Genomic DNA, 18,133 nt, shown 5'->3' with positions numbered 1-18,133 from the left:
AACAACACAAAACCAAAAGGGAATCTAAAAACTATCCCTGTATAATAGGCTTGCTCAAATAATTCGTTTTCCCCGTTTACCGTTATTGATTCGTTTTTTTCGATTGTTTTGAAGCAATATCGAACCTTGGTTGTCCACACGTCTGGATATCGCGGTTTCGAATCGCGAGAGGCCGTTTTTTCTTATTTCTTCGTTTTTTTCGAAAAGAAAAAAAAAGCTTTTGCAAAGCACCCAAACTCCTTTCCTTTTGCCCCTCAGCCAATGGGAGGCTCAGCCAATGGGAGGGGGTGAGGGGGAAGGAAGCCGAGGAGGAGGAGGAAGACGGAGGGGGGAAATGGCCGCCGCCGCCGCCGCCTCGCCTCAGCTCAGTGCATTAATTAATTGGGCCTTAATGAGCCCCCTTCCAAGCCAAACCCACCAGAGAAACACCCTCAATGCAAACCTTGCAACGTCCTTCTCTCCTTCTTGGACACAAAGGCAAAGGGAGGAGGCACTTCGGGTTCCCAAGCGACCTGAAAAGAGCCATAGAGAAAGGGAGAGCCAGTGCGCATGCTCCACCCTCCAAGGCACACAAGGGGGGAGTTCGCATGGGAGCCGGAAGTGTTGGGGCCTCCGTCCCTCCCTTGCTTTTCCTCTTTGGTCTCCCTATCTTGAACACAGAACACGCATGAAAAAAAACACACCATAATTTCACAATATATAGTTTAAATAACAAAAGGAAGAGGAAGGAAGAGGCCCGGGATGCGAGGGGGTGTGGGCCAGGCCCGTCCTCGGCTGCTCCCAGGGGCCCAGATTCGCACCCTCCCTCCCCCCAATACAGGTCTCCAGTCCATACCACGCTACATGAACTTGAATGGATACTGTGGTTGTGTTGTCGAAAGCTTTCATGGCCGGGATCACACTGTTGTGGTATGTATTCCGGGCTCTATGGCCATGTGCCAGAAGCATTCTCTCCTGACGTTTCACCCACATCTGTGGCAGACATAGAGGTTTTGACGTCTGTGCGAAGCTAGGCAAGTGGGGTTTATATATCTGTGGAAGGTCCAGGGTGGGAGAAAGAACTCTTGTCTGTGGGAGGCAAGTGTGAATGTTGCAATTGGTCACCTTGATTAGCATTGAATAGCCTTGCAGCTTCAAAGCCTGGCTGCTTCCTACCTGGGGGAATCCTTTGTTGGGAGGTATTAGCTGGCCCTGATTGTTTCCTGTCTGGAATTCCCATTTTCTGGGTGTTTCTGGGAAGGTAATGGCACTCCATGTAGTCATGCCGGCCACATGACCTTGGAGGTGTCTATGGACAACACTGGCTCTTGGGCTTAGAAATGGAGATGAGCACCAACCCCCAGAGTCAGACATGACTGAACTTAACGTCAAGGGAAACCTTTACCTTTACCTATACACACACACACACACACACACACACACACAAGCAGGGACTATATATATATATATATACACAATATATATCACACACACACCAATTTAACAAAGTTTCAGCCACAAAAACAAAGTTTCTGAAGTAGAACAATGACTTTCACAGTAAAGACAACCCAATTTAACAGGAAATAAGACTTTCAAACCAGGAACAGATTACTGCAATTATTAAAAAAAGGTTTATTATAAAAGCTATGAAAATTTGCCAAAAATCAGAGGATAAGGGAAACGTTCCACATTTTGGTGAGCTATCAGTGTTAAATGTGTTCTACCACTGTACCAAGTTTGAAGAAGATCACTCAAAAAATGAGGGCGGGAGAGCCCCCTAAGTCCCCCCCCTTCAGGCTGTTTTTGGGCCACCGCGCATGCGCGTCCGCCATTAACGAATTAATTTAGAAAATAACGAATTTTCGTTAATTTCGAAAAATTTTGGGGGCCAAATTCGTTATTAGCAACAAAAACGAAAAAACTGCCCCCTCTAGTATTGAAACGAGTTTAGAATCAAATTTTTCATGGATCGATCAAGCCTACTGTATAATGTAAAAATAATGTAAAAGTTTGATTTTCACAGTTAAGCCTAATTAACAAGTAATAATCAATGCAGAACAATAAAAGATGACAAGAAAAAAAAAACCAAGAGACCTCTTCCACAAAATCTGAGAAATCAAAGGGGGATTTAAGCCAAGAGTGGGAAGTGAGGAAGACCACATTACAAATGAACAAATTTAATTATGCTAGCCATGGGCCTAATTTTGCAAAATGTTAGTAGGGCTGTTGATGACAGCCCTACTAACTAGAAGGTCTCTCATTCACACGATCATCATAAATCAGTCAGTCAGTCAAAACTGACATAATGACAGATAATAACAAAGCATTACCATAGGAATTTAATCCCTTAGATGTTGTCTACAATAAAGCATTAAATAAGACAAACACGGATATAATCAGCTTGCCTCTTGGACATTGCCTAATGAACTAATCTATGGATATGTTAACTCCCTGAGAAATATTCAATTGTAATATTTAATTTTTCTCTTCTCTTAAAAATTTAAGGCATTTTGCATGGGAAATACTTCTCTATGAAACTCATAATTGGCATCAAATGGATATTTATGTTGTGCTTACCAACTATTATGGAAATTTATGCCACAATGATAAAGATAAAGAATTGAGCTTGATTAAATTCCACCTTGTAAAATATTTGCAACAAATGTGAATGAAGCAGATTTTACCCCGAACTATTATAAATCAGGAACTGCTCTCAGATTCTAGCAATCAGAGACATATATATCTTAGCCTGTATTAACACCGAAAACATACTAAGGAATTCTGTAGTACCTTTGAGACTAACTGGGAGAAATACATTTCTAAGAAATGTCTATGAATTCCATCACATTCCATCAGCTACTACTTTCACAAAGTTTTGAACAATTTCTGGGCACCTGAAGCCCCCACAAATCCTTAGAGGGTTGCACACACGGTCACACACACACCCGCATAAAAATGTGTTGGCCCCAAAGCTCTATAGGAAATGTGAGGAGGCACTTTCACATATTTGCTCCTGAATCACTTGAGATACCTTTTGAACCCAGGTGTCCTAAGGGCCATATGTTGCCTACTCTCCCTACCCATCCTAAACTTTACCAGGTCACAGAGTAGAATCTTATTATTATGTGCTAGCATTTTTATGTCTGTGCCATGAGATATGTATACTGGAAATTGTGGTGTATGAACATGCTTCCAGGGCATTGTGGGATGCATGAAATCGTGTGTGCATAGCTGCATAATCGTTGTGGTACCACAAGGAGAATTCCTTCACCAGCCTGGATTATCAATAGTTAGAGTCAACACAATACACCTATAATATCAACAATCTGTATAGATATTGTTTGTAGATCCAAGGGATGAGTATTGTTCCACATGCCAGGATGCCACATACTTGGAGAATAGGCTGTTTGGGACATTCTGGCCTGGCTGATGTTTTGAGAGCAAGGCTCGGAGAATCGAAAGTAGAGTGGAGACAAGGGGAACTGGTGTGAAAGAGGGTATAAAAGCCGCCCTGTCAATTGTGTGTTAGAACCGTCTTGCTCACAACAGGGCTTGTCCCGAGTCCCTTCGGGGAGATGGGGCGGGATATAAAAATAAAGTTTATTATTTTATTTTATTTTATTATTTCTTGCTTGTTTTCTGATGGTCAAGACTAAAGTCTATCCAGTGTTCCTGAACATTGTGAGCTCTGTTTATTCAGAGGGGCCTCAAAACCTGACACCACGAGCAATTGGGAATCTTTCTTCTTAAAGGTTTACTTAAATCAAAAAGGAAAACGCGAATACTTTACTTCAGGAGAGAAGCAGACACATTTTTACTGGGCATTCATCCATATAGATAGAGATAATTAGGAAATGGATTGCCTCTTTCAAGAAAATGCAAGCTTTTTACATCTAATTCGATATTTTGTCTTAAAGATATGGATAAAGGCAGAGTAAATAAATGTAATTCATAAGTCTACTGCTCATGGCTTTTAGATGGCTGTTAATTAAAAAGAGCAAAGCAAGTGAAAAACAATTAAGAATATAGCAGCAGTCTATATGTTGACACATACTTACGCTTATCTTTGTTCCATCATTGTCCAAATCCCTTTCTGGCAATAGCTCCACCTGTTGGAGAACAGACAGCTGTTTTTCAAACCGAGTCAAGACACCTCCAGTACAAAAACAAAGCACTTCCCCTCTCTCTTTTCAGTTGTTCGCTTGCTAGCCCCTCATGGCCTCCATCTGGTCTTAACCACAATATTGGTTATATTTGCTAAGGGCTGACCTTAACATCTGTGAAATATGATTTGGACCAAGAGGTTTTACTGGTGCAGATTGTCAATATAGATTTTCTTATGATAGCTACTGAATTGGCTAGGGCGCTGTTCTTGCCAGTGGTTAAAGATTGAACATCCTTACAGGGAGGGTGCTTTCATATTACTGAATTATAGCACTATGATTCTATTATAACTGCCATGGCAACATCTTGTGGAATCCAGGGACTTACAGTTTAGGGCGTTGTGCTAAGAATTCCCAGTCAGAGATATCTAGTGCCCTACAAAACCCAGGATACAGCACCCAGGATACCATAGGATGCAGACATGACAGTTAAAATGTAAAATAGTCTATCATTTTGAGGGTTAAAATACTCTTATCCACTGAATAGTTTTCTGATGCAATCATTCTAGGAGTCGTCTGGCACTAATATTTATTTAATTTATTTACAGTATTTATATTCCGCTGTTCTCACCCCGATGGGGACTCAGGGCGGATTGCAATGAATATATATATGGCAAACATTCAATGCCATCAGACAAACAACATATAGTATAGACACACACACAGGCAATTTTTAATATTTCCAGTTTCGTGAGGGTATGCTCGATTCCATCCACAGGGGGAGCTGTTGCTTCATCATCCACAAGTGACACCGAGTGCTGTACTTCCTCATTCCTTTCCACATGCTGCTGGCAGTTTTATGGTGTTGTAAATTAGTTAAATTAGCCTCCCGCATAAAGCGTACCTAACTTTCCTAATGGACAGATGCAACTGTCTTTCGGGCTGCTTAGGTAAACAGCAAGCCAGGCTATTTAATGGTCGGGGGCTTAACCTGACTCAGGCTTCGAACTCATGACCTCTCAGTTAGTAGGTATTTATTGCAGCTGGTTACTAGTTCCTTCAGTCTATGTGTCACAAAATGTGATTGTTCCCTGGTTTAAGTTGTCTTTTAAGGCAGGATGAAATAAGTTTATATATTATAAGCCTTTTAACAACTAATAGAAGTGGCAGCTGACTGGAATCCGCATCTTCAGAGGCAATATGTCACCAATTATCAGGGCCCTGGGACAAACAACAGGAAATACTCTTACTTTGCCTCCGGGCTTCCCAGGGGATTCTGGCCTGCCACTCCTGGGTTCTTAAGTAAATAGACTGTTGGTCTAATTTAGTCATGCTGTTGTGGTTCATAACTGTGACTTAAATTGGTTGGTCCAAAGAGAATACTTATCTAGTTCCTGTGTCCATGACATGAAATCTTGAAAACCCTTCAACACATTCTAATTATTATAATTATAATTTATTTATTTATTTATATCCCATTTTTCTTCCCCATCAGGGATTCAAAGCAGCTAATAACAAGGTATAAAACACACAGGTACTTTTAGGACAAAAAGGAAATAGACATAGTCAATAATAACAAGTAAAAAATAATAAGACAATTAAACCATAATAAAACACATTACAGATTAAAATACAGTCAGTACTGTAGGTATAGTTTAAAACTACATAAACATAAACTGACTCCATTAACCTTCCCATTGACACTTGTCGATAAGGTGTTGCACAGAAAAGTTCAGCCCCAGATGTTACTATGATGCCTATCACTCTTATATTAATCTTCAGTAAAGGCCTGATTCCAGAGAAATGCTTTAATCTGACACCTGAAAGTTAGTAGGGAGAAACCAGGATACACAACCGCAATGTATTCTGGTTTCTTGTGCTCTATTCAGCCCTTTTCCCTCCCTGCAGCCGTGTTGAATTAGGGCTAGCCTGTGAATGTTTCATAGGTCCCCCCCCCAAGCAAGAGATGTTCAGACTGGGCTCGTGGTCAGTGTCTTCCTTGGAAAGAGAGGCCACAACACCAGAATTGTCACAAAGCTGGGATTCTGGGATGGACAGTCCCCAAAGGGAGCTTTCCCCATGATCTGGAAGTTCTAGGCTATTGTGTCACAGGTTAGAGCTTTTATTTGCAATCATCTGCAGATTATGGTGACCCCATGGATTTATTTAGGTTTTCTGAAGCAAGGAATGGTATAGTTGGTTTTGTCAGTTCCTTTCTCAGAAAAATATCCTACAACACTTGGAATGTGCCGGCTGTCTTCCATCCAATACTAACCCAAACTAACTACTTTGTTTCCAAGATTAGAGGAGGTTTGGAGCCTTTGGAGTAAGTAGACCCTGACTCAACAGAACGAAAAGCAGTAGAACTGCCTGATCTTGGAGGCTAGTAAACAGGGTCAACTGCGGTTACTACTTGGACAGGTAACCACCCACAAATGTTACATGCTGCCATTCAGATGAAGGAACTAGCAAAACCACCTCAGAGTATTCCTTGCCTATGAAATTAGTGAGGTTGCCATAAGTAGGCAAACTAAGAGCATCACATGCCTTATTTAAAAAACTGGAGATTGGTCAATTGGGTTTTTTTATTATGTTGTTTGTGTTTAGGAGTCCATCATAATTCACAGGCCCAAACTGTAGTGTTTATGCAAATCAGAGAATCATAGAATTGGAAGAAACCTTATGGGCCATCCAGTCCAACCCCTTGCCAAGAAGCAGGAGAATCGCTTTCAAATCACCTCTGACAGATGGCAATCCAGCTTCTGTTTAAAAGCCTCCAAAGAACTAGCCTCCATCACACTCCGGGGCAGAGAGTTCCATTGCTGGACAGCTCTCACAATTAAGAAGTTCTTCTTAATGTTCAGGTGGAATCTCCTTTCCTGTAGTTTGAAGCCACTGTTCCGCGTCCTAGTCTCCAGGGCAGCAGAAAACGAGCTTGCTTCCTCCTCCCTATGACTTCCACTCACATATTTATACATGGCTATCATTTCTCCTCTCAGCCTTCTCTTCTGCAGACTAAGCATGCCAGCTCTTTAAGCCACTCCTCATAGGGCTTGTTCTCCAGAGCCTTGATAATTTTAGTTGCCTTTCTCTGGACACATTCCAGCTTGTCAACATCTCCCTTCAATTGAGGTGCCCAGAATTGGATACAGTATTCCAGGTGTGGTCTGATCAAGGCAGAATAGAGGGGTATCATGATTTCCCTGGGTGTAGACACTGTACTCCTATTTATGTAGGCCAAAATTCCATTGGCTTTTTTAGCTGCTGCATGACACTGTTGGCTCATGTTTAACTTGTTGTCCATGAGGACTTCAAGATCTTTTTCTCACATACTGCTGTCAAGCCAAGTGTCCCCGATTCTGTATATTTGCATTTTATTGTTTCTGCCTAAGTGGAGTACCTTGCATTTGCCCCTGATTTAACTTCATTTTGTTAGTTTTGGCCCATCTCTCTAATCTGTTAAGATCAATTTGAATTCTGCTCCTGTTTTCTGGAGTATTGGCTGTCCCTCCCAATTTGGTGTCGTATGCAAACTTGATAATCATGCCTTCTAACCCTTCATCTAAGTCATTAATAAAATTGTTGAACAGAACCATGCCCAGGACAGAACCCTGCGGCACTCCACTCATCATTTTTTTCCAGGATGAAGATGAAACATTGGTGAGCACCCTCTGGGCTTGTTCATTTAACCAATTACAGATTCACCTAACCGTAGTTTTGCCTAGCCCACGGTACAATCTGTTCCATGTTTTCCCTTTTCAGGTTCATAGGTGAAGAACAGGACCAGTAAGAACCGCTTTCCCACTCAGTAGGCCTTCCTTGGTTTTGGTCACTGTCTGGCAAGGAGTGAGGTAGACCTCCTCCCTGCGTTGGTCTTGAGCCATCTATTCACATATCTCATAGCACCACATCACATTCCCATTGCATGATGGACCATGTAGTGGTTTCTCACAATTACCTGGATAAGTGCACAACAGGTTCTTAAAATCATCTCAGGGACCATACTATGCCCAGAATCCTATCCTGGCTTTGTGTGTACACATGGGCCTCCAAATCCCCTGTTAAGTTCACGATGATGCCATGAATTTTTCATAGGGCTTTTTTAAACAAGAAATACTCAGTGGCTTTACACTGCTGTGAATGCAGCTACACAAAGGGCTACCCTTTTTTTAGAGGTTGCACAAGAGTGGCACCCAGGGTTGTGTGTTTTGTATGATACTCAGATACGCAACCCTTCTGAGTTTTAGAAAATCCCTGAAAACATGTGCCCAGGCTTTTGATGATTAAATGATAAAGACGACCCAGACCGACTTATGGTCACAGTACGAGGATATTGGATGAATGGACTTTAACTGTATGTTTTATATTTTTATATTTTTTAAAGTGTTGTAATTGGATTTTATTCATTGCTATGTTTTAAATGTGTGTAGGCATTGAATTGTTGCCAATTGTATAAGCCGCCCTGCGTCCCTTCGGGTGAGAAGGGTGGGATATAAATGTTGCAAATAAATAAATAAATAAATAAATAATATACTTGAATAATTTAGAAATCTGGCTGTCGATAAACTTCAGTGGACACTCAAGACAGATAAACTTCAGTGGACACTCATGGGGATATAGTTAATCAGTTAAAATTTATGAGTAAACCAGTTTTTTATTTTAAAAACCTGAAAATTTTCAAGGGGGGGTTGAATCCCTAACCTCCCCCCCCCCTTTGGCTACAGCCCTGCCTACTGACATGCAAGGTACTGGTTGTCCCTAGTGATTGTGCTTTGATAGCAACTTTACCCATCCTGAGTACGCTGTACTTTGCTGTGCGAATCTAGCAGGAAAAAGAGCAGCAATGCCTATACATACATACACACACACACACCTATAAATTATATTTATCCAAATTAGCACATGCAGAGCCATCTAATCCTGCCCCATGCCCTGAAGCAGTTGCTTGAATGTCAAGAGAAAGCAGGAGGAGGCCTTTCATGTGCATAATAAGTGCTTGCTCTCAAATGTCTAAGTGTGAAATTGAAGTATAATGACTTCAGATAAACTTTAGTTGACAACAGGTGATATCATTTAGTCAGAATTATACCTATTGATCTCGTTTATTACTTTATAAATAGGTGGCAAAAATATATGAAAGAGGGCATGGGCTCCTAATAGTTTCCTGACTTCCCTTTCAGCTCTTTTAGCTATTTGGGAAAGAAAATAGCAGCAACCCAGCAGGAAAGGGGGAAAAAAGTATATAATGCTGTTGTTTACAGAGGTAAAAACACTACAGAAAGCAAGTAGGTGAATTCATTCCCAGAAATACCTTCCTGTCAAAAACAATTCTGTATAGAGCATAACCAAGCAGGTCCAGAGTGTAGGTGCTCCAGGGATAGAGGGAATAGTCATCTGTGTTTGGGAAGGAGGGAATTGTTTTAGCAGAGGAAGAGAATGGTGATTTGATTGTCCCTGAATAATCACTCTTATAAATCTCCTACCACAGAGAGTTTTATCTCATAATGAAAGACAATTTGGATAATTATCTACTGGAAGGAGCTAACCATATCACATTTGCTATCATTGAAATTGACTGTGTAACTACCTATGAAGGAAAAACCTGGCTCTCTATTTACCCATACTTACATGAAATAGAAAGTTCACCTGTGGACAGATACCAATAATCAGTTTCAAAATGATGCAGAAAATTCTGAATGGTACTTGTTTGGCTACTTGATTTTAGACACTCCTTTTCCCTGCAGCTGTTGCAGTATGAACTATAGACTGTCTGGCTTTCAGCTCCATTCAGAATGGATCTGTATTGTTATCATCATGGGATTTATTTTGTAAATGTGGCTCACTCTGGTAATTTCTCCCACTAAATGATGTACGCATTCCTTGGAAAAAAAATAACAGGAATGGATGGAAGGTTAAGCAAGATAAGATACTTTGTCAGATGCTTAGCTCTGGTCTACAAGGAGATGGTGGTGATCCTCCTAGCTGTTGGAGAGGGCAAAGGAGATCAGGTACATGGCATGGGGTAGAGGGCATTAGACCATTATCTCTAATCTTGGATGAGCATAAATTTAATTTTGGATGAGCATGCCAACCTAGCTTGCATCGCTGAGATCTGGCTGGATGAAGGAGGGGAGGGTGAATCTCTCCCAATGTTGCTCTCAAGGTTTCAGTGTGCATCAGCAGGCAAGACCCAGAGGGCGGGGAGGAGGAGTCACAGTGATCAGGTGTCCTGTCCCACAGTCGACCACATTTGAGAGTGTCTATCTAAGGGTGAGCAGCCGGGACAGAACAGGGATTCTGTTGATGTACCATCCACCCCCTTGCTCAATAGTCTCCCTGCCAGAATTAGCTGGGGTGGTCTTGGGCCTGGTGTTGGAGTCCCAATGGCTACTTGAGCTGGGGAACTTCAATCCACGCTGAGGCCTCCCTGTCGGGAGTGGCTCAGGGCTTCATGGCCACCATGACAACCATGTCCCAAATGGTTTCTGACTCCACCCATAGCACTGGACACACACTGGACCTGGTCTTCTGTTCAGGGTGGGATGAAGGTGATGGTATTGTGGAGCTTCCTTTGTCATGGAATGATCACTACCTGGTCAGGTTTAAACTCACTGGGGCTCTAAACCTCTGCAGGGGTGGAGGACCAACTAGGAAGGTCTGCCCTGGGAGACTTATGGATCCTGATGGATTCCTGATGATACTTGGGGATTTTTCTGTCTCTATGGTAGGTGATTCTATTGAAGCTCTGGCAGATCTCTGGAATACTGAGGTAGACAGGGCAGTTGATGCAATTGCTCCTGAACGTCTTCTTTCACAGAGCAGAGCTGAATCAGCCCCCTGGAACTCCAGGGAGCTGGCAACAATGAAACAGGAGTAACAGAGACTAGAACAGTGTTGGCACAATGCAAATTAGTTTCAGAGAGGCAGTAGTAAGACCTCTTCTAAAAAAATCAGCACTGGATCCCACTCAATTGAGTAATTATCAGCCAGTGTCAAATCTCCCCTTCCTGAACAAGGTTCTAGAAAAGGTGGTGGCTTCACAATTCCAAAGTTTCTTGTATGAAACCAATTATCTGTATCCATTCCAATCTGGTTTCAGGTCTAGTTGTGGGACTGAGATAGCATTTGTCGCCTTGGTGGTTGATCTATAGGAAGAACTAGATAGGGGGAGTATGTCCATACTAGTTCTCCTGGACCTATCAGCGGCATTCAATACCATCAACCATGGTATCCTTTGGGGTTGCCTCATAGGGATGGGATTGAGAGGTACTGTTCTACAGTGGCTCCGATCCTTCCTGGAGGGGTGGACCCAGATAGTGGTGCTGGGGGACTCCAATTCAACCCCCTGGGCTGTAGTTTGTGGGGTCCCTCAGGGATCCATCATGTGCCCCATGTTGTTCAATATCTACATGAAACCGTTGGGAATGATTATCCAGAATTTTGGAGTTCGGTGTCAAATTTATGCTGACGACATCCAACTCTATCACTCCTTTTCACCAAAAACCAAGGATGCCATCCTACCCCTAAACCAGTGCCTGTCCGTAGTTATGGACTAGATGAGGGCTAATAAGTTGAAGGTAAATTCAGACAAAACTGAGGTACCCCTGGTCAATTGGAAGGTGGGTCAGGGTGTGGGGTTACAGCCTGTGTTGTATGGGGCCACACTCCCCCTAAAGACACAGATTCGCAGTCTGGGAGTGATCCTGGACTCACCACTAACCCTGGAACCCCAGGTGATGGTAGTGGCCAAGAACACCTTCTCACAATTAAAACTTGTGCAGCAGCAGTGCCCATTCCTTGACATGCCAGATCTGGCCATGGTAGTCCATCTCTTAGTCACTCCCTGTTTGGACTATTGCAACGCCCTTTGCATGGGGCTGCCTTTGAAGATAATCCAGAAGATCAGGTCCAGAGGTCAGCAGCCAGATTACTAACCAAAGCGCCATATCATGAGTGGATGACTGGCTGCCAGTCTGCTTCTGAGCTAAATACAAAGTGCTGCTTATTACCTATAAAGCCCTAAAGCCCTAAACCCAGACTAGTTGCAAAACCACATCTCCGTTTACAAACCAACATGGGCACTGCCGTCTGTGGAGGAGGCCCTGCTTTCAGTCCCACCCCCATCCCAAGTATTACTTAATAATTTTTGTTCCTTTGGGTTAGTTATAAGTGTTATATTGTGATATTTATTTATTTTTTATTTTATATGCTGTTTGCATGTTATCAGCATTGAATGTTTGCCTTTTTTAATGGAAGCTGCCCTGAATCCCCTTGGTGAGATAGGGCAGAGTACAAATAAATTATTATTATTATTATTATTATTATTATTATTATTATTATTATTATTATTATTATTATCTCATATGTAATCTCACTTGTAATTCCCTTCAAAGAGCTGCTATTTGCAGTTTTGCTAAAATAAGATATAAGGTGACAGGGCATTCTAGCAGTTCCACAGGGCATCCCTGTGGTACACCGAATGCCTGGTCTAGTCCACACCTGCTTGTTATTTATTTAGTTTAAAAAAAAATAGATTTGTACCATCATGACTAACCATGTTGATAGGAGCCTCCGATGGCCTAGGGAATAAAAGCCTCATGACTTGAAGGTTGGGTTGCTGACCTGAAAGCTGCCAGGTTCGAATCCACCTGGGGAGAGCATGGATGAGCTCCCTCTATCAGCTCCAGCTCCATGCGGGGACATAAGAGAAGCCTCCCACAAAGATGGTAAAACATCAAAACATCCGGGCATCCCCTGGGCAACGTCCTTGCAGACGGCCAATTCTCTCACTCCAGAAGCAACTCCAGTTGCTCCTGACACGAAAAAAAAAAACCAAAAACATGTTGATGTAACAGTAAGAGAATTTGGACGAACCTGTGAAAAAGCCCATAGCAGTGAATTTTCCAAGAAGAAATTACTATTGTATTATTATCCAGGAATCTGCTTTGGAAAGGAACTCACAAGCTCATCCTGCCATCTATAGGCAGAAAAACATCTCTTCCCCGTCTCAGGTAGCCAGTGCGCTATAGCCTGATTTAGGAGCAAAGCAGTTCAAATTCTCTTCAATGCCTGTCATTGCTGACTGTTGTACAAACGCAGAGAACCATTCCAAACAAGACAACAGTTCCATGTGTGTTTATTGCTAATTACAAAATTATGAAATGTGAAGCTGCCTGGACATCCAGAGATTTCATAGCATAAAAACTTTGCCAGATGGCTGAGAAGACTGAAAGGAGATAAATGATAGAAAATACTGGGAGATTTTCCTTCCTGGGACAAGAAGAAAAACAAACCTAATCTGAAACCATGGTGATTCTTTCTTGCCAAAAGAGAAAGTGAGCAGATTAATACAACAGAGTCAAAGGACGTCTGTGATGTTTCCAGAAATGGCAAATGCAGTAAATTGCTGCACGGAGTGTTAGCAAGACAAAAATTTGTTCTCTGTGTTTATCAGCCTGAAACAAACAATGGGGGTGGTAATGAGATTCCCTGAGGTGGCAGGATTACAGCAAGCAGTCTTCTTAATGGGAGGTCTTGTTTTCCAGTGACAGCTAAGGTTACAAATTAATTTGAAGCCATTCCTAAGATTTTAATCCTCATTGTACCTTATTCATGGAAAAACTGTTTCTTAAGGTGAAATATATATGAGCCATGCACATGAATTTACAGGGTTTTCAACAAAAATGAAGTGAAGGGTTCTATTTTCCCCAGTGGTGGCTGAATTTTTATCATTATCAGTAGCCTTTGGGGGGAAATTCAGCACTTTTTTGGACCCAAGATCCCCTTTGGGAATGCCAAAGGGACTGCAAACTGATACCTGAGTGCTCGTCACCTCAGCTGCCGGTTCCTGGTCCTCGGCTGCCCGTAGAAACCACCACTGGATTTCCAGGTACACTGAGGCAGAGCCACTCTGGAATGCACAAGACATCTCCACATTCTGGCCCTCAGTTGCTGTGATATTTCGAGGGAATTCGGTAAATTTGGCTGCAAAAGAAAAGCAGATCTTATTGGAATCTGATTCCCTCATTTCTTCTACATCTTCTCTCTCCTGTATCTTTCACCCAGTTCATTTCTCTTAAGATTTCAGTACTGAACATGCCTACATTGTGTTCGATTCCATCACATTCATAGAAGCTTATTTGCCAGTAAAATATATTTACACATGTGTTTTCTGGATATACATGCCTTGTGTATTAAGTGAGCCTAATTCCCAGATAACTGTCCCTAAGGTGATAGCCTTCCCCCCCCCCCCAATGTTACATCTGCTTTCATGATTTACCATGAATTTGGGGGGGATTTTGCTATGTTGCCTTCTACTGAATCCCACTACAGTATGTATGTATGTATGTATGTATGTATGTGTATGTGTGGTTTCTTTCACAGCTGCATGCATCAACTAATAATACTAATGGAACCCCCAACAATGAGAGTGTGTATTTGTATGTGTGTGTGTATATTTAAAGCTTTAGATAATTACATTAGCAATATAATCTAGAAGGCTGTATATCAGTAATCATAGGAATCCAGAACCCAGATAAGGTTCAATTCCAGAGAATTTACAGTGTTTCATACATGAGTCTCTAGCTTGTGAATTATAAGACACACAGAAGCTTGCATACTAAAATAGAAGCTTTTGCTTCTTCTGCTGGAAAATGTCTGAAATGTTTAAAGTGTAGATCAAAGTAACTGCTTGTTGTAATAGGCATTTTCCAGAATATTATGTGGTTCCTTCTTTATGTCACCCTCTCTCCTTTTGCTTGCAATGCCAAGCTAAGAAAATAACATATTTTAATCCAGGAGATTCACGAACTAGGAATACTTTGCATCTGCTGCTTAGTCCTAACATTCCAGGATGGTTCTTGCATCCAGTTTCACATAATACCAGACATGGACCATGACAGTTATATTTCAGAATATCAGAATAATACATATCTCAGCAGCATATAGTCCACAACCTCCCTCCCTTATGCACTCTCTATTTATACAGCGAACTTAAAGCCATGATCCGTTCCACCAGCCGTATGAAATCTTCATTCAGAAGACAGGCACTAATAACGATCCTTTCACTTTTTAACAGTGATTAGACAAGACAGAGAAAGAGGCAGCATTCACCAGTTTTTCTACTTTTAATTCTAGAACTGGTTACAGGTTGACAGGGAACAGATTGAAAGGGCTATAAGAATCTTTCATGCATATGTGTGAGATTATGTCATGGGGCTCACAGTTGTGGTATTAGAGGAGGGGGTAGGAAGAGAAACTGGCCTTAACAACTGAAATACTGGAAGCAGATATAGATTTTTGTTTTTAAAATAGGGGGAGTTCTTTTTCCTAGACAATAATATGTGTTTTCCATTTTAAACCTTCCTGTAGCATTCATACTGAGTGATATCTATTCATCGCATTCCGGTTGCCCCATCTCAGCCACAGTCACCTCCCAGTTAGATAAACAAGCAAAGGAAAGCTCTATAGGATTGACATTAAATGCAGGAGAAGGCTTTGATGGGAAGCCCTCCACCTCTGTAATCTGTTCATGCTGTTGACATGATCCCTTCCTGGCTGGATTCTGCAGAGCTGGGGGCTACTTGGAATGGGAGAGGTGCCTTCAGAGGATGATGGGAGGCTGCAATGGGCTAGTCTTTCCAGAAAGGCACAGCGAAACCAAGACTTGTGCATAGGGAGAACAGGGAAAGGCTGCCCTATTTAATGCTATGGGTAAATGTTCTCCCCATAGGTTTTGTGGCACTGGATACTGAATATAAGGATTGCAACACATTGGACAGCTATGTGCTCCCTCATGAATCTTTTGAAAAATAACATATATATATATATATATATATATATATATATATAAATGCACAAACAACACTGTAGCTCCCAGTAGCTGCTCTCGAGTTTGCAAACTGAACATAAGGAGAGAATACTTCTGGAACATGGCCACACAGCCCGCAAGACATACAACAACCCTGTGAACATAAGAGACTCTTTCTTATTCACTTCAGGAAAACTTCTCCCTTCTCTCTCCTTCCACCAGTAGTGGACTGGCCAGGATGTCATCTTGCCCAATGGCAACCCCCCCCCCCCCAAATAAGACAACATATTAACAACATTAATGACCTCACAACCTCTGAGGATGCCTGCCATAGATGTGGGTGAAATGTCAGGAGAGAATGCTTCTCGAACATGGCCATAACACACAACAACCCAACATTAATGACCTTTTAGTACAGCAGAGTCTCACTTATCCAACATAAACGGGGCAGCAGAACGTTGGATAAGTGAATATGTTGGATAATAAGGAGAGATGAAGAAAAAGCCTATTAAACATCAAAATAGGTTATGATTTTACAAATTAAGCACCAAAACATCATGTTACACAACAAATTTGACAGAAAAAGCAGTTCATTACAGATTAATGCTATGTAGTAATGACTGCATTTATGAATTTAGCACCAAAATATCACAATGCATTGCAAACATTGACTACAAAAATGTGTTGGATAATCCAGAACGTTGGATAAGTGAGACTCTACTGTAGCTTGAAAAATGTAATACAACTGGCAACCAATATTTTTAGACCCAGTTCGCCACTGGTTGAAGGCAAAGGCACAAAACAAGGCATCAGTTCCATATCCCTCACATCCTCCCCCAAACACTCCATTCTTCTAAAAAATATCAGAAGCAAGGCTCTTACCTTGAGAAGAAAGTCCCTCCTGAATGTATAATATCGACCAGAAAAGGAATCCAAGGTAAGCCCAAAAGATCCCCATGGTTCCAGAGGGGGGCTGGGAAAGTCACATCAAGAAGACAGTCACACGTCCCCGCAGGGAAAGGCAGGGCAGAGGGATGTTTACACCAAGGCGATGGGGCGCTGGAGGAGCCCTCCTGGCACCCTTGCCCGCATTCTCCTGGCAAGGCGGGATGGGGCACGGGCGGCTTCCGACGTGAGGGATGGAGCAGCGCAGAGCGAGAGGAAAAGAAAGGAAAGGCGGGCGGGGGGAGTCCAGATCCTGCCCTCGTAGCGCTGCGCAATTGGGCTGCTGGGGGCACCTTGCTCGGCTGCTGCTCCTGCGGCGGAGGCTCCTACCTGCCTCTTGGTTCCTTCAGCCCAGGCTGCTGCTCAGGACTGAGAAAGGGAGAAGATTGCTGGGCTTCGCGTCTCGCATTCCGATTCCCTCCCTCCCTCCCTGGGAATGACTGCGCTGACTGACGCCTTCAACGCCGGCTCTTCCAGGGCTTCCCCCCGCCTGCTGTCCATGGTGCTGAAAGAGGCGCCAGCCGGGGATGGCGGCGGAGGGCAGCCTCTCTCTCTCTCTCTTTCTGTCTCTCTCTTTGGGGATCGAGGAGAGAGTCTTCCTCCCGCCCCACCCCCGGGAAGGAGGTCGATGCAGTGGTTTCCCTAGTGCTGCTTTTCTACTCTCTGTTCTTCCTTCCTCAGCCAGAGGAGCACCCACCTCTGAGGGCCCTTCCACACAGCCCTTTATCCCAGAAAATCCCACATTATCTGAGTGTAGCCTTAGCTAAGCAGATGTTGTGGGACTTTCTGCCTTGATATTCTGGGAAGGGCCCTAAGAGAACATAACTCAGACAGACCAAAGATCCCTCCCTCCTTGAATTTTGTGTTTGTCAGTTTGGTATAATAATAATAATAATAATAATAATAATAATAATAATAATAATAATAATAATAATAATGAGGTTTTCTGGCATTGTATATTTCTGCCGCTTCTGTGACATTTCATTTGTATTTTGATTCTGTAGCCCACTTGTCGATGGATGTCCAGAATCAGCAGCATCCACCGTGGTCCTTTTTATCCTGGGCGACGACCAAGCCAGTATAGACTTTGTTTTGGTTTGATTCTCCATAATGCTAGTGGGTTAGGTGCTCTTAGTTCCACTCCTCAGCTGAGACCTCTCTGGCTTGGTTGGACCTGCCGGTAGTTACACTACCGCCAGCACAGCTCTCAGCATCATTGGAGCAGTTAAGCCCCCACCACCACCATGACAAAGTGGCACCTACCGGGGGGGGGGGGGGGGGGGGAGAGAGACTTGGC

At 42.7% G+C, this 18,133-nt stretch overlaps 1 protein-coding gene across 4 annotated transcripts in view; it reads right to left on the bottom strand.

The window, feature by feature from the left end:
- The window catches only part of vstm2a (V-set and transmembrane domain containing 2A), a 52,499-nt gene extending 35,101 nt beyond the window's left edge, over positions 1 to 17,398 (bottom strand). For 2 of the 4 annotated variants that reach the window (XM_003226095.3, XM_016996655.2), the window contains exons 1-3: positions 16,774 to 17,398; positions 13,900 to 14,066; positions 4,038 to 4,088 (exon numbers count right to left, since the gene is read on the bottom strand). In XM_003226095.3, the coding sequence (XP_003226143.1) occupies positions 4,038 to 4,088; positions 13,900 to 14,066; positions 16,774 to 16,849 (294 nt within the window). In that variant the 5' untranslated portion in view covers positions 16,850 to 17,398. The remainder of the gene's footprint in view (positions 1 to 4,037; positions 4,089 to 13,899; positions 14,067 to 16,773) is intronic. The other 2 variants (XM_008118793.2, XM_008118792.2) reach the window with 2 other exon arrangements.
- Between the last annotated feature and the right edge of the window lie 735 nt (positions 17,399 to 18,133).

The sequence above is a fragment of the Anolis carolinensis genome, chromosome 6 (genome assembly GCF_035594765.1).
Source record: "Anolis carolinensis isolate JA03-04 chromosome 6, rAnoCar3.1.pri, whole genome shotgun sequence".
Taxonomy (NCBI): domain Eukaryota; kingdom Metazoa; phylum Chordata; class Lepidosauria; order Squamata; family Dactyloidae; genus Anolis; species Anolis carolinensis.
This window is presented reverse-complemented; position numbering and strand designations above follow the sequence as displayed.